The sequence below is a fragment of the Microtus pennsylvanicus genome, chromosome 15 (assembly GCF_037038515.1).
Source record: "Microtus pennsylvanicus isolate mMicPen1 chromosome 15, mMicPen1.hap1, whole genome shotgun sequence".
Classification (NCBI taxonomy): Eukaryota; Metazoa; Chordata; class Mammalia; order Rodentia; family Cricetidae; genus Microtus; species Microtus pennsylvanicus.
This window is the reverse complement of record NC_134593.1, coordinates 29,447,603-29,463,407: the sequence shown is the minus strand read 5'-3', so window position 1 is coordinate 29,463,407 and position 15,805 is coordinate 29,447,603. Positions and strand designations below refer to the sequence as shown.

Sequence of the window (15,805 nt, the reverse complement as noted above, 5' to 3'; positions counted from 1 at the left end):
GAGGGTGGCCAGATTTCTGGCAAGTGTTTGGGTAAAGTAATTTCATTGAGATATAGTACGTTTCATATTTGAGAATTTGGACACGGATTTCTGTTATGGTTACCCCTTGCTGGTGGTGCTGTCAACAGAAGGGCAGGGATAGGGATGGGGGTCACTGGCTTAAGTCAGGCAGAAGAATGCCTGCTGGAAATAGCCCCTGAGTAGGCCTGCTCCTCTTCCAGTCAGTGGAGGCGCTGCTTCTTTTGCTGTAGTTTTGGGGGTTGGTAGAGCACAGCAGGTGTGTAAGTAATCCTTCCTTGTATTTGACGGAGGGGTCTAGTTCCAGTCGCCTTGGAACCAGGAACCAATGCTCCGAAGCCTACTTTCCTAATGGGACACTTGAGCGAGGACACCACTGAGCTCGGCTTCCGAATGCATTATCAGATCTGGGAAGGCGCACTTCCGTTCCACAGTTGGAGCGGGATGGCAGACTGGCGTGGGGGAAGGGAGAGGTCGATGGAGAAGAGGGAGGTACCATATCCGGGAGAGTGGCAGCTTCCGACCAGTGGTCGCTCTTCCGGAGAGGCGTTTCCGGTGGTGGTGGCAGCAGCGACTGCGGTGGTTCCGGGTGTCTTTGTCCCCCTGGTGTCGTGGCCCTGGCCCGCAGGTGGGTTGGGGGCCTCCCGCCGCGCCTCTGCCTCTCCGTCTCTCCCGGGTGGCGAGGCTGCAGGGGTCTGATCAGCGAAGATGTGCCAGCCGGGCGGAAAGAGCCGAGCCCCCCTCCGGACTGCAAGCTCCGTCTCCCTGGCAACGGCCTCGGCCCTGGGGGCGGGCGGGAGGAGGCGAAACCTCCGCTGTGGTTCTCCCACGGTGGCCTCTCTGGAAGGCTCCGCGCTGGCCGGAGCGAGGGTCTGGACCTAGGAGGAGGGAGCGGCTTGCAGGCCGCTTGGCTAGGGCCGGCTGGACAGCTCCCTTCCCAACAGCCGGTCCGAGAGAGGACGACGGGCGGGCTTCCGGGAGAGGGTCCGCATCACCTCCCTGCTACTTGCACCTCCATTTTTTTTCCGGGCCCTGCGTGGAGTGTTTTGGCGGATGTTTTTGAATGAATGAATGAATGTCATCGGAGCTCTTCCAGCCCCTCACTCCGCCAGCCACTCTAAGGGTGCCAGTGGCTAGTGAAACGAGTGCTAAGTTGTTGGGAGACCTGGGTGTGAGTCCTGCTCTGTCACTACCTGTTTTGTGGCTTTGGGCAAGTCTCCTGATCTCAAAGCTCCAGTTTCCTTCCCTGTAAACCAGCATGTCACTAGCCCCCACCGTTAGGTTATAGTCAGATCAAACTGGAGTAACGTAGTTATCCATTTCATTTCCTCTACATTCTCCATTCCTCCATTTTAGGACCCACCTCCTCATCTTAAAAACTTTACTTCATTAAGATTTCCCAGGTAATAGGTGGAAGCTTTCCATTTGAGCTATTAATGTCTTTCTTTTTCGATTGAAGGTTTCCCAAGACCTTGAAAGGACAGCATTCCCAATGTCCCAGTTTAAGCGCCAGAGGATCAACCCACTTCCAGGGGGACGAAACTTCTCAGGTGCTTACCTTCCTTACCTGGCTGCACTCTGGACTCAGTTCCCAAAAATATTGGTTCTTGGGTGTTTCCCTGAGTGTCTGAGGAATTGGTTGGAGCCACTTTGACCTCTGGGTTTACAGGATCCTCTGGCTGTCTCTAGTGTTTAGGGTGGGCGAGTGCAGTTTCTGGAGCTTGCTTCTCTTTCCCCATAGGCGCGGCTTCAACATCTCTTTTGGGTCCTCCTCCTGGTTTGCTTACTCCTCCTGTGGCCACAGACCTGTCCCAAAATGCTAGGCACCTTCAGGTATGTTGGGTGCCCTTTCTAGTGAGTTTCTCTTTGAGGGCTATCCTGGTATGTTTGGGTATCTGGTGTGTGTTCTCTCTTGTGTTATAGTTATCAGCATCCCTGGTTTTTGTTTTTTTCCTGGTTGTGGGCCAGGGCCGGGGAACTCAGACACCTTTTAGACTGGGGAGTTTTTAGTATCTGCCAGAGATCTTCTGGTACCTTTTAGGATTAAAGAACTGAAAATCCTAGAAGCATGAACACGAAGAATTAGTTTCTCCCCTCTTCATAGATAGGCTGTGTTTGCTGTGAAGTTTTGTGTGATCACATGAGCCGGGGCTCTGGTGGCTAGAGGAGAGGCCCTCGTGGCAGAGCATGGTCTTGTTCAGGTGGCTTCCTTTGCTTTTGACCTCCTGTCTTCTCTTGCAGGGTGGGGAGAAGCAACGGGTCTTCACTGGCATTGTTACCAGCTTGCATGATTACTTTGGGGTGGTAGACGAAGAAGTCTTTTTTCAGCTAAGGTAGGTTTGAGGCTCCTCTCTTCTGGGGAAGAGATGGTTCTTGAGTTCAGTTCCGTCTCCATGCTGGTGGGCCCGCTCTTTAACGCCATTGCTTTGCTAATTTACTGCAAGGTGAGAAATCTCGATAGGAAGAGCATTGAGGGGGGCAGTCAGGGTAGCTCGTCCCAGGGCCCACCTGATGAGGTCCCCTTGTTTGTGCACTGGCAGTGTGGTGAAGGGTCGGCTCCCCCAGCTGGGTGAGAAGGTGCTGGTGAAGGCTGCATATAACCCAGGCCAGGCCGTGCCCTGGAATGCCGTCAAGGTGCAGACACTCTCCAACCAGGTATTTATCTCCCCTTAGCACATGCACCGAAAAGGGGAGGGCGAGAAGAAGACCTGTGCCCTGACTTTTGTTGAGGGGTGGGATGGCTGTCTTTCCGTGGTATCAATGCTGGGGTCCTCTGAACTTTGTGGTTGTTTTCCCTCAGCCCCTACTGAAGTCTCCAGCACCCCCACTTCTGCATGTGGCAGCTCTGGGCCAGAAGCAAGGGATCCTGGGAGCTCAGCCACAGTTGATCTTTCAGCCTCACCGAATTCCCCCACTTTTCCCTCAGAAGCGTGAGTACTGGTGGCATGCATGTTGGGGTGTGACTGTATGGGGTACTTTTGAGGAAAGGACTTGTTACTTTAATATAGATGCTTTCGGAACAGAAGGGGTTACTTTGGGACCCAGGAAGAGGAGGAGGAAGCTCGACGGGCTTTTAGGGCTTTTAAGTCACCAGCCATTCCCTTTCTTCAGCCCTGAGTCTCTTCCAGACATCCCACACACTTCACCTGAGCCACCTGAACAGGTTTCCTGCCCGGGGTCCTCATGGCAGACTGGACCAGAGCCGCAGGTGAGAGGATAAACGGGTGGGGCAGAGGCTCCATTTCATTCCTCTAGGAGCCATGGTCCACCTTTGACAACTGTTGACACTAACACTTTTTTCTGTGGATAGACACAGCTTGATAGTCCCTTGTCTTTGAAAGGCAGATACATTGAGGCATATATACACATGCAACAGCTTTATATACTACCTCAGCAAAGTTGAGACTCAATACGTGAGATTCATATTCCAAAATGTCACACTGAGAGTTTTCGTTGTTTTGTTTTGCTTGCCGGCCTAGTGATGGGATTATTGGGGTGTTTGCCCACACCTACCCAGCTGAGATACTTTATTTTGAAACAGGTCTTCTGTAGCTTGGCTGGCCTTGAACTCAGTATATAGCTAAGGATGACCTTGAAGTCCTGATTCTCTTCTACCTCCCACAGGCTGGGTTTTCAGGTGTGCACCACCTAGGTTGCTTATGCATTCATTCCTTTTTCAGTATGGTTTTGAGATACTTTGTGTGTGTGTTTTCTATGAATTTGTATAGAGGTGTGTCCAGGTGTTTGTGGAGCTAGGAGGTTGTTGGTGAGTTTACTCTATTGGTTATTGTTTGTGTTAGAGACTGTCTCACTGGAGCTCACGATTTTGGCTAGGTTGACTGTCCAGCAAGGCCTAGAGATCCTCCTGTCTGCCCCTTCCGGTGCTGGAATTACAACTGTGTCATTACATCTCCTCAGCGCCAGATACTTCAAAAAGTTTCCTTTTGTTTCTAGTATTTAACACAGAGATATAAGACTTGTTACAAGAATTGTTACAAGAAAACAGTAACATTAAAAAAGGAATGTTGCAGAATGTTTTAGCTCCTAATTTAAATGGCTTCTGTGAAGTATATTTTGTATAACAGTGTTACAATACACAAGCAGCAGTATATTCAAAAGTTCAGGCTTTGTCCTGTACACATAGCTTTCTTGGCCCTCTTGTAGAGCAAGCGTGGTTGATTCAGGCTCTTGAGACTTCCTGTGGTCCTTTATCATCTGCACATTTTGCGAGTTTCCAGGAGCGTAGTCAGTGTATCTTAAGTTCACACCTCCTGTGTGTTCACTGTTCTTGAGAGGTTTTGCTCAGCCTTTTGTTTTTGTTGTTGTTTTTTGAGACATGGTTTATCTTTGTAACATTTCTGACTGTCCTGGAATTCACTTCGTAGACTAGGCTTGCTATGAACTCACAGTGATCCATCTGCCTCTGTCTCCCAAGTGCTGGGATTAAAGGCATGGGCTACTACCACCTAGAATTTGACTATATATTTTTGATCTCTTACCATTCTGCCCCCACAAGATCAATGTAGAAAATTCCCTTGTGCTGTGATTTTCTTTGAAATAAGGTGGTACAGGAAGAGTACCACCTTGACTCTCACATGCCAGTAAGAGCTGAAAAGCAGTCTAGTGGCAAACACTTGGAATAAGCATGGCATAACTCTGAGGAAAGCTGAGGGGAGGTGATGTAGCCAGTCCCCATTGTAGAAGCCAGCCTTTGTTCTCTGGGGAAGGCTGCTGTGGACCTAGATTTGTCTAGGGTTGGCCTCCACATCGTCTCCATTACTGAAACCCTTTGTTCCCCTCTCCTCCTAGATGTGGCTTGCACCTACTCTGTTCATCTAGTGCATCATCCCGGTCTCCAGTTTGCAAGGCCCATCCCCTTTGCCATTCTGAGAGCCTGCGAAAGCCTTTAGTACAGAACTGTAGTGTGTACTTTGAAGGTTTATGTGATCTGGTTAGGAACCAATGACTGTGGCCTTGCTGCTTTCAGTGTAAATTCTGGATGTGTGCTGGTGATTGTATTTGACTGCCAGGCCCTGGTGCAAACCTGCAGTGCATTATCTTGGCCAAGGCGCTTCTGGGTTACAGCGTTTGGAGAAGGAGACATCATCCTGAGAAGGGGCTTTACCGCCTGTCAGAGTGAGAATGTGTAGCGGGAATCAGTCACTGAGGGAAACTGCCAGTTTATAAAGGATCTTATCATATGGGTGGTTTGCCCAGAGGCTCAGCTTTATGTTAAACTCCCAACTCTAGGATGCAGGGAATAACGTTGCCATTGCTCTTGTGAGCAGCTCAGGGCTTTATTTAGGCCTGGATTCTGCAGCTTCCACTGCTAACGTGTTTCCTGCTGACTCTGGGGTCACAGATGGTTAGGAGTACAAGGCCAGCCCAAGTGACTTAAGACCTTGTCTCGAAACAAAAGAGGAGAAACTAGTAACACTGAAAGGTGCAGTTCTAGCCTTCTTTGAAGCCTTTCTATTGTTGGCAGGAAGTACTAAAGAGTTTGGAAAGTAATTTTTGCCTGGGAAAACGGTTCCTGTTTCACCTTCCCTGTGACCCTTCTAGTTTCTTTCTGCACACAAGTGCATGGTCTGTGACTGTCGTCTCAGAGGTCAAGGTATTTGTATGTGTTTAGCTGTTTTCCCAGACTGTAGCACCATCTTCTTTAAAAGTTTATTTTTCACATTTCTCACATATCTAAAATACACTTTGATTTCCTCCTCCATAGCCTCTCAGCTCCCCACCCTGAACCCTTTCTTCCCGGCTACTTATATTTTTTTTCTTTTCTTTTTTTTTAGTCTAAATTTCTTCTGACAGTTTCAGGCATGCATACAATGTATCTCAATCACACTACTCCAGTCTTCCCCTCCTCCCGTCTCCCTAACATTACCCTTCTTGCCTTCATTTTTTTTTTTAACCCAGAGTTTGGGTGTGGGGCCATCCACTAGAGCTTAGGCAACCTACTGGGGAACTTCACCCCACAGAAAAATAACTCCTTCTGTCCTGATTCGACTTTTATCACTTTTTTTTGGCTTCCACATTACCTACAGTTGCTTCCATGACTCTGGGTGGGGTACATGACCTGAGCAAGTGCAGCTTACCAGTGCCTACACCACCGAAAACAGGACCTTGAAGTGTCATCTTGGTGACTGCCTTAGTGATTGGATTTTTATTGTAGCCACTAAATTGTCTGTGGGGATGCATGTACTCATTACATGGGTCAGTATTTTTGCATTATACTGCACCCTCCCTTCCCCAACTTTCCTGGGATAGTTTTTCAAGGATGGAGTTACTGGAGCAAAAGGTGGTCCCCCCCCCCATTTTATCCAATTAAAAATACTTATTTTTATTATTTAAGAAAAACTAGAGTTTGGTGTGGTGGTGCATGCTTTTAATTCCAGCACTTGGGAGGCAGAGGCAAGTAGATCTCTGTGAGTTTGAAGCCAGCCTGATCTACAAAGTAAGATCCTGGACAGCCAGGGCTTTATAGGGAAGCTCTGTGTTGAAAAACCAAAAATAAAATAAAAGTTATTTTAAGGCAGATGTGGTGGTGTACACCTTCATTCCCAACACCTGGGTGGCAGAGGCTAGAGATTGGTGGCAATGAGTTTGAGACTTGCTAGGGCTATATAGAACGTTTGAGACCAGCCTGAACTACAGAGTTCAGTGTGGAACTGTCTTAAAAAAATCCTAAAACGTGGGTTGGAGAGATGTCTCAGCAGGGAAACCCACCTGCCACCAAACCTGATGGCCTGAGTTTGATCCCTGGGACCCAAATAGTTGAAGGAAAGAACCAATTTTCAAATGTGCATTGTGGCATGCTGGTGTGTGCTCGTGCATAAAACACAGGGAGAATCCTAAATGCAGAGCCTTCAGGCTGCCCAGCAGGTGAAGAAAGGTTCTAGAGTATGTCCCGAGCCCCACTATTTTAACTTTAAAGATTTTTTTTCCATTTATTTACTTATTTTGAATATATATATGTGGAGATCAGACAACTTGCAGAGAGGGTCTTTCCTCCTACCATGGGGATTCTGGGATCAAACTTAGGTCACCAGGCTCTTTGATAAGTGCTTTTACCTGCTGAAGCTTCTCGTTGGCTTGCCTTTTATTATTTTAAAGCTGTTCTTTTTTTTTTGTTTTAATTGTAGCCTTTTTGTGTCTATTCTAATGTCTTTAATAATCTGTCACATATGTGCTAGGATAGCTTCTTGTATGTGCGTGTGGTGCTGGACTTGAACCCAGGGCCTCCACAGGTTAAGCAAGTGTCCTCCCACTGAGCTATATACTATTTTCTTCTTTCTGTCTTTCTTTCTCTCTCTCTTTTTTCTTGAGGCAGGGTTTCCCTATAGCTTTTGAGCCTGTCCTGGAACTCGCTCTGTAGACCAGGCTGGTCTCCAACTCACGGAGATCCACCTGCCTCTGCCTCCTGAGTGCTGGAATTAAAGGTGTGTGCCACCACCACCTGGCTTTTATTCATTTAATGCTGAGGATTCAGGTATTTTCCAGTTCTTTATGTATGAAGACATGTATAACAATATGTTTCTTATTTCTGGGGATGGCTCTACCTCCAGTGATGACTATGACTCGAAGAAACGCAAACAGCGGGCTGGTGGAGAGCCTTGGGGTGCTAAGAAACCTCGGCATGACCTGCCTCCTTACCGGCTTCATCTCAGTCCTTATACTGTGGACAGGTGAGTGACGACCAGGAAAGGACTTAGACTTGCCTTGCAAAAGCAATGGTTTCTACCGTAAATGGGATATGGCCTATTAGGGCGCAAGAGGGTATTTTGTGTCACCTGGCGGCCTGTGGGATCCTGCTGCATGTGGCTTGCTGCTCTACTTTTCACGTTACATCTTCGAGTAGTTCTGTGTTAGTATGTACTAGTCAGTCTTGTTCATGTGTGTGCTCACTTTTGTTCATGTGTGTGGGGGTGTGTAATCATGTTTGGGTGCATAGGTGGAAGCCAGAGGACCACCTCAGATATTCCTCAGGTGCTATCTAGCTTTTTGTTTTGGACACAGGGTCCCTTACTGGTTTGGGACTTGGCTGGCAGGCTCCGTCGCTCAGGAGCTGCCTGTTTGCCCTCTTCAGCACTGACACTGCAGATGCAAGCACCATGCCAACATTTTTTTTTCTTTTTGAATTACAGGTGTATGACCTGGCCTGATTTTCAACTTTGATAGCTATCACGAATTCTTTTTCAGAGGCTGTATCCACTTACATTGTCACCAATAGGGCACAAAGTCCTTGTTTCCTGTACCCTTGCCAACACTGTTTTCCTTTACCTTTTCTTTCTTTCTCTTTCTCTTTCTCTTTCTCTCTCTCTCTCTCTCTCTCTCTCTCTCTCTCTCTCTTTTTTTTTTTTTTTTTTGTTTGTTTTTGGAGACAGGGCTTCTCTGTTTAACAGCCCTAGCTATCCTGGAACTCACTCTGTAGACCAGGCTGGCCTCCAACTCACAGAGATCCACCTGCCTCTACCTCTCATGTGCTGGGATTAAAATCATGTGCCACCACTGCCTGGCTTCTTGTTTTTGAGGACAGGGTTTCTCTGTGTAGCCCTGGCTGTCCTGGAACTAGCTCTTTATAGAGGAGGCTGACCTCAAACTCACAGGGCTCTCCCTGCCTCTGCCTCCCGAGTGCTGGGACTAAAGGTGTGCGCCACTACCGACCGGCTTTGATTTGCATTTCTAATTACCAGTGAGTCGGACACTCTTTAAAACAAAATGTTTTCATTTATTACTTTTTGTTTGTGTGTGTTCATTTGTGTGGGCTCCTGTGTGGAAGTCAGAGGGGCAACTTTCAGGAGCTGGTGCATTCTTTCTACCATGTGGGGTTTAGGGACTGAACTCAGGTGGCAGATTTTGTGTCTTTCCCTGCCCAGCCGTCTTGCAGGACCCTCTTCATGTGACGCTCTTATGTTGCATGTGGTTATTTTTCTGGGAAGGATTTGTCGTGTCAGGTCTCACAGTTTTCTCCTGGGCAGCTGAGCTCTGTTACTGATTAGAGACTTGTCTATTTAGACCATGACCATGCGTGGGCCTGGAGAGATGGCTCAGTGGTTAAGGGTCCATACTCCTCTGCCAGAGGACATGAGCTTAGTTCCCAGCATCCACATGAGGCAGCTCACACCCGTCTGTACCTCCAGCACTAGGAGAATCTGCTGCCTCTGGCTTCTGTGGGAGCCTGCACAAAGGTGCATGTTCCCGTATACAGATACACATAAAGGAAGAAAGAGATGGGCTGGAGAGATGGCTCAGTGGTTAAGAGCATTGCCTGCTCTTCCAAAGGTCCTGAGTTCAATTCCCAGCAACCACATGGTGGCTCACAACCATCTGTAAAGAGGTTTGGTGCCCTCTTCTGGCCTTCAGGCATACAGACAGAATATTGTATACATAATAAATAAATAAATAATTTTAAAAAAAGGAAAGAGATCATCACCATCTCTGTATCATGCATTGGGATTTTTTTTTCTTCTTTTCCCAGTTTGACTTCTTCGCTATAGGGAATTTATGAGTCAAGTGGTCATACAGGATCCATCTTTACCACTTGGGAGATGCCTTATTTGTGTCCTTATTCCTCAAACTGAGTAAAATGCTGTAGTCTTTTGCAGTTTTGTTCTTTCGCTCGTTCATTCATTCATCATTCATTCAGTGTCAATGTATGATGGGGTGGCACACATGCCTGCCAGTGTACACATGTGAGCCAGAGGACAACTTTGTGAAGTTGGTTCTCTCCTTCCACCTTTCCATGGGCTTTGAGGATGAACGGGCTTGCACAGCAAATGCCTTTAATCACTGTAAGCCATCCTGCTGGCCCTGCAGTTTTTTAAAATTAAAAAAAACAAAAACATTAGTTTTATGAGTGTTTTGCCTACATGTATGTAAGTGTTCCACATGTGTGCTTGGTGCTCATGGAAGTCAGAAGAGGGTGTCAGATCCTCCGGAATTGGAGTTACAGACAGTTGTGAGCTTCCATGTAGGTTCTGGGAGCCAAACCCAGATCCTCTGTAAGAACAGCACATGTTCCTTAACCTCTGAGCTGCTCTCTTTAACACTCAGAGTGTTTGCTCAGTGGATTCCCTTTCTGTCTTCCTGCAGTCCTGTGTGTGACTTCCTAGAACTCCAGCGACGTTACCGCAGCCTCCTGGTCCCCTCGGATTTTCTTTCCGTTCACTTGAGTTGGCTGTCAGCCTTCCCTCTGAGCCAGCCCTTTTCCCTCCACCACCCAAGTCGGATTCAGGTCTCTTCAGAGAAGGAGGCAGCTCCAGACACTGGTGCTGAGCCCAGCCCTGCAGACAGTGACCCCACTTACAGTTCCAAGGTCAGTTGCCTGGGCTCCTGTGACCATGCCCTTGCTGGGACAGAACGTGGCTGAGCACCCTGTCCTCTTCATAGGTGCTGCTGCTCTCCTCCCCGGGCCTGGAGGAGTTCTATCGCTGCTGCATGCTGTTTGTGGATGACATGGCTGAGCCAAGGGAGACGCCGGAGCACCCTTTGAAGCAGCTAAAGGTAAGAGTGCCTTATAGGGAGGCAAGGTGTTCTGGTCGGTCGGTCTGCCACATTTTCAGCAGCTTGGCTCCTGAGCAGTAACACAGAAACTCAGTGTTTGAGAGCTGAAGGGCCCCTCACGTTTACAGCAGGACAGTGTAGTTCAGAGATGCCCCCTCTGAAGAGGAGTCAGGTGGCTGGTTTGGGTGAATGGCTGTAGAGCCCCACCTCAGGTGGTGGCCTTTACCCCTCACTGCCTCAGTTCCTCATGGGCAGTAGCATTGCCTCACACATGGGAGCCACAGGCCATGTTTCGTTATCCCCAATCTCTCTGCAGTTTTTGCTGGGCCGGAAAGAAGACGAGGCAGTGCTGGTTGGGGGTGAGTGGTCTCCTTCCCTGGATGGCCTCGACCCCCAGGCAGACCCGCAGGTGCTGGTGCGCACAGCCATCCGCTGTGCACAAGCCCAGACTGGCATTGACCTGAGCACCTGCACCAAGTGGTGAGTGGCCTTCCCCGTGTGGCCAGCTCGCTGTGGGGTGTCAGGAGTCTGGCTTCTGGGTTCTTTCCTGCCACAGCTCACATCTGCCCACTCCTAACTGCTTAGAGGTGACTGAGAACCCATGCCTGAGAGCGGTGGCAGCTGACCCCCAGGCCACGCGCAATACTCGCGAATGCCCCAGTGCTCCTCTGTGCTGTTTGTTTACTGTGTCTCCCTGTTGCCTAACCACTGTGGCTTTGGTGTGTGGCTTTCTGTTTGTGCTCACGGCTTGGCGTGCAGCATGTGCGCATGGAATGCTGACTGGAAACAGGGTACTTGTCTGTGAGTAGGACACCCATGATTATGTCACAGTTGGGGACTTCCTTTTTCTTTGGCTCTGAACAGGTGGCGATTTGCCGAGTTTCAGTATTTACAGCCAGGGCCGCCCCGGCGTTTACACACAGTAGTGGTATACCTGCCAGACGTGTGGACCATCATGCCCACTTTGGAGGAGTGGGAGGCACTGTGCCAGCAGAAAGCCACAGAGACAGCGCCCCAACCCCAGGAGGCATTAGGGGTAAGGCTGGGCCTTAGGGAAATACAGGGAAGCTGGGCATGGTGGCACAAGCTGTAAAGCACTGGGAAGCAGAGGCAGGAAGATCCAGAGTTCAAAGTTGTTCTCAACTTCATAGTGAATTTGAGGTTAACCTAGGCTATATGAGCCCCTATCTCAAAAGTAGGTACCCTGACCTTAGGGCCCAGAAGGTCACCTGAGCTATTGTCATAGGAAGCAGAGTCTACCGAACAGGCCCCTGATGCGTTGGAGCAAGCAGACAGTTCTAAACAGAACGCGGAGACTTCGGAGGCCACCACACAGCAAGATGTGGACACTGACCTCCCAGAGGCCCCTCCGCCTCCTCTAGAACCTGCTGTGACGGCACGCCCTGGCTGTGTCAACCTGTCTCTCTACGGGATTGTGGAGGAGCGGAGGCTGAAAGAAAGGATCTCTTTCGAGGCAAGTGCAGGAGAGGCCACGAGTATGAAGATGGGATAACGGTGTCTTCGTCCTCTTGCCTGATGCCATGGTCCCTGCACCTCTTCCGACAGGTAGTGGTGCTGGCTGAGCTGTTTGTAGAGATGCTGCAGAGGGATTTTGGCTATAGGATTTATAAGACGCTGCTGAGCCTTCCAGAAAAAGTTGTATCTCCCCCTGAACCTGAGAAGGAGGAGGCAGCCAAGGAGGATGTGGTCAAGGAGGAGGAGGCTGTCAAAGAGGAGGAGGCGAAGGTGTCCAAGGATGAGGTACAGAATGAGGGCACAGCCGCCGAGTCAGACAACACACTGGTGAGTACTGTTCTCAGCCCTGGGTGGCCTGACGTTCACACAGAATGCTTATGATTCGAGTCCCTCATGTGGGTCAGGCATTGTTCTGGGCACTTTGTGTGTCCAGTTGCATCGTTTCTCTATGTTACCCATTCTTTGAAAGCTGGGGATGGGCAGAGGCCCAGGAAGGTGAAACCCTGCATGTGGCCATATAGCTAGGAAGTGGTGTATACTCAGAGTGTGGGACATAGCCAAGCAGAGGGAGGGAAGGGTGACTGATAAGCCATGGCAGCATAGAACTGCCAGTCAGACTGCTTAAGAGTTGGGATTGCCTGATGGTTTATAAGTGGACAAACTGGTCTTCAACCATTTCTAAAATGTAGCTTGGCTTCTTGTCCAAATATTGTCATATACACATAATTGCTTCCAGAACTAAGAGTGACTTCTGAGAACTACCCCAGGGGTCTAGATGTGCCGCTGTGATCTGAATCCGGGTATTATTAAATACCCGTGAGCACATGGTGGACCACACAGTGCCCCGCACACAGCTGATGTCTGAGTGTCAGCAACTGTTGTTAGCGTCACAAGAGTCCTGCACCTCCTCACCACCTTGGTCTGCTTCTTTAGAAGGAGGACGGCCTTCTGCCCAAACGGCCCTCTTCAGGGGGAGAAGAGGAGGAGAAGCCCAGGGGCGAGGCAGCTGAGGACCTCTGTGAGATGGCTTTGGACCCAGACCTGCTGCTTCTCCGGGATGATGGAGAGGAGGAGTTTGGTGTGTCTGGGAGTAGTGGCTCTCTGGGGCTGGCTGTGGTAGTTTTCCTCTTAGGCAGTGGTTCTCAACCTTCCTAATGCTGTGGTTCCTCATGTTGTGGTGACCCCCAACTATAAAATTATTTTCATTACTACTTCATAACTAATTTTGCTACTGTTATGAATCATAAATATCCGTGTTTCCAATGGTCTTAGGCGACCCCTGTGAAAGCGTCATTGGTTCCCAGAGGGGTTGTGACCCCAGGTTGAGAATCACTGTCTTAGGTGTGTGCACCACCATCCTTGCCACATGTTGAGCTTCGGGTTTCTGTAGCAGGAGCAAAGCTGGAGGAAACGGAGGTTCGCTCGGTGGCCTCAAACCAGTCTGAGATGGAATACTCCTCTCTTCAGGACATGGTGAGACCCTATCTCCTTTTGTGCCTTGTGGTGGGAAGTTTGGCCCTTCCTGGGTGAGGTATGCCCACCAGTGACCTCTTCCCTAGACAAGAGACCAACTGTGGGTCCTGACTCACGGAGAATCCTTCACTCTCCCTGGAAGGGTGGATCAGAGAGAGATCTGATTAGGGACCACAGCATGTTCTTCTGGGAATGTGCCCATAGAAGCCTGGAGCCCCAGCCTGAGTCCCCAGTTATGGCTGTGACAGGCTGAATGCACTGTGTCCTTTAGCCTTGAGAACTGTCTGTAAAGCCCATTTCTCTGCTTTCTTTGCAGCCTAAGGAGCTGGATCCCTCAGCCGTGCTTCCCCTGGACTGCCTTCTGGCTTTTGTGTTTTTTGATGCCAACTGGTGTGGCTACTTGCACCGGCGAGACCTGGAGCGGGTCCTCCTCACACTGGGAATCCGGCTCAGTGCTGAGCAGGTAGTTTCTGTCCCCGCTGTCCTTCTGGAGGTCCTTTCCAGAGCTCTTGCTTCCTTCTGCTCCCCTGAGGCAGGTGTGTGGCCAGCAGGTGTCCTGTTGTTTTCTGTAGGCTAAGCAGCTGGTCAGTCGGGTGGCGACACAGAACATCTGCCAGTACCGGAGTCTTCAGTACAGCCGTGCCGAGGTGCTGGACGACGGGCTTCCAGAAGAGGTGCTCTTTGGTAGGTCTTGAGCTCTGTGGTCTAAGGGAGTGGGGCTTCCACGGTGGGCTACTCTCTTCTCCTAAGACCACGTATGTTTCTCTAGGAAACCTGGATCTACTGCCCCCTTCAGGGAAGAGCACAAAGCCAGGTGCTGCCCCCACAGAGCACAAAGGCCTGGTGCCTCACAACGGTAGCCTCATCAATGTGGGGAGCCTGTTACAGCGTGCAGAGCAGCAAGACAGCGGCCGCCTTTACCTGGAGAACAAGATTCACACACTGGAACTGAAGCTTGGTGAGTGCAGGACAGATGTCACAGGGACTAAGGGGACACCACTCCGGAGACCTGGGGCTTCGGTTTCATATGCCAATTGACTAAACAGAGCCTTTCTGCTATGTCCTCACCGATCTTTCAGAGGAGAGCCATAACCGTTTCTCAGCCACCGAAGTGACAAATAAGACGCTAGCAGCAGAGATGCAGGAGTTGCGGACCCGGCTAGTGGAGGCGGAGGAGACAGCCCGGACGGCGGAACGACAGAAGAACCAGCTTCAGCGGCAGCTGCAGGACTTCCGTAGGCGCCTGACCCCACTGCACCTGGAGATGCAGCGGATGGTTGAAAAGGTAGGATGGGTGAAGGGTGGCCATAGTTTCTTTTGGTGCAGAGCAGAGCTAGGCTCTGTGTGTGTGGAGAGGCTTGGGATGCTGGTCCTTGCCATGCTGGTCCTCTGTTCACTGGGATCTTAGACTCCTGCCTGCTCCCAGTGCTCTGTATGCTAGCGGCAGGACACAGGGAGAAGCCTCATCCTCACCAGTGTTCCGTGTGCTCACACAGGCTGACAGCTGGGTAGAGAAGGAGGAGCCAGCACCTAGCAACTGAGTGGCTGTCTAGTGAGGTCTACAACGGAGCCTGATGACATTAGAGCCTTTTTGGTACCAGAAAGCAGCTGGAGCAGGGCCTGGGAGTCGCAGCAGAGGTGGCTGAGTTCTGTGCTCAGCCTCTGCAGGGGTGATCAAGCTATCAGAATGGGGTTTGTGCTACGTGGATGGATGTTCCAGCTACAACTAAATACAACATCTTTTGCACCCCTAGAATGTCATTCTGCCCTCAACCTTGGAATTTCTCCCAGGGCCCTTGTAGTCTTGTGCTTTCTCCTGTCCTCGTCCACTTTAGAGCAAGACAGGAGAAAAAGGCTTTTCCAGCCTGGAATAAGGTTTGATGCCAATGAATGGAAGGAACGGGTGTAGAACTGGCACAGCCAAAAAGTGTACCTTCCTCTAGAGGGCACGAGTCCCGTAGGCTCCGGTGTCCGTTAGGTGATGGAGCCCATGCGAGGAAACACTTGGAGTTGGGTCAAGGTTGCCAACAGAACACTGTGTTCCAGCCACCTCCCAACTTGCCAGAAGAACCAGCACTTCTTTCTCTAGCTCTTGTGTTCAGAATGTGGTATTGGCTCTGGCCCAGCCCTCTTCCGTTTCCCATAATTCTTGCCTCTTTCCATAATCCGTGGTTTCAGTTTGACTTTGTATATAAAGTTGTTTGTTTGTTGGTTTTTTTTTTTGGCTTTTTGTTTTTTAAATAAACCAAAGTCAAAAACAAACCAAGGTGTCCTTGTAGCGCTCCTCTTTTTCCAAGTGCCAGTGCTCTCTCTGCTTGCCAATCCTCAGTTC

General features: G+C 49.8%; 1 protein-coding gene across 2 annotated transcripts; it reads left to right on the top strand.

Annotated features, from left to right (window-relative positions):
- The first annotated feature begins 414 nt into the window (after window positions 1–414).
- Ccar2 (cell cycle and apoptosis regulator 2) lies at window positions 415–15,735 on the top strand. Of its 2 annotated transcripts, none has more exons than XM_075949208.1 (21): window positions 415–646; window positions 1,478–1,568; window positions 1,760–1,851; window positions 2,260–2,351; window positions 2,559–2,673; window positions 2,819–2,948; window positions 3,130–3,226; window positions 7,587–7,706; window positions 10,114–10,336; window positions 10,411–10,524; window positions 10,841–11,004; window positions 11,389–11,560; window positions 11,771–11,998; window positions 12,091–12,327; window positions 12,934–13,078; window positions 13,391–13,473; window positions 13,790–13,936; window positions 14,046–14,157; window positions 14,243–14,431; window positions 14,553–14,758; window positions 14,970–15,735. In XM_075949208.1, the coding sequence occupies exons 2-21, from the start codon at window positions 1,511–1,513 to the stop codon at window positions 15,012–15,014; spliced, it is 2,769 nt and encodes a 922-aa protein (XP_075805323.1). In that variant the 5' UTR covers window positions 415–646; window positions 1,478–1,510; the 3' UTR covers window positions 15,015–15,735. The 2 variants fall into 2 exon arrangements, with proteins under 2 accessions (XP_075805323.1, XP_075805322.1); XM_075949207.1 differs by having other exon boundaries at window positions 416–646; window positions 11,771–12,002; window positions 12,095–12,327.
- The last annotated feature ends 70 nt before the right edge of the window (window positions 15,736–15,805 follow it).

Excerpts from the sequence above, each read along its gene's own strand:
- Ccar2 (XM_075949208.1), top strand. The coding sequence starts at position 1,511 with ATGTCCCAGTTTAAGCGCCAGAGGATCAACCCACTTCCAGGGGGACGA. Across the intron at positions 2,949-3,129 it reads CCCACTTTTCCCTCAGAAGC|CCCTGAGTCTCTTCCAGACA; the intron begins GTGAGTACTGGT and ends CCCTTTCTTCAG. Across the intron at positions 13,079-13,390 it reads TGATGGAGAGGAGGAGTTTG|CAGGAGCAAAGCTGGAGGAA; the intron begins GTGTGTCTGGGA and ends GGGTTTCTGTAG.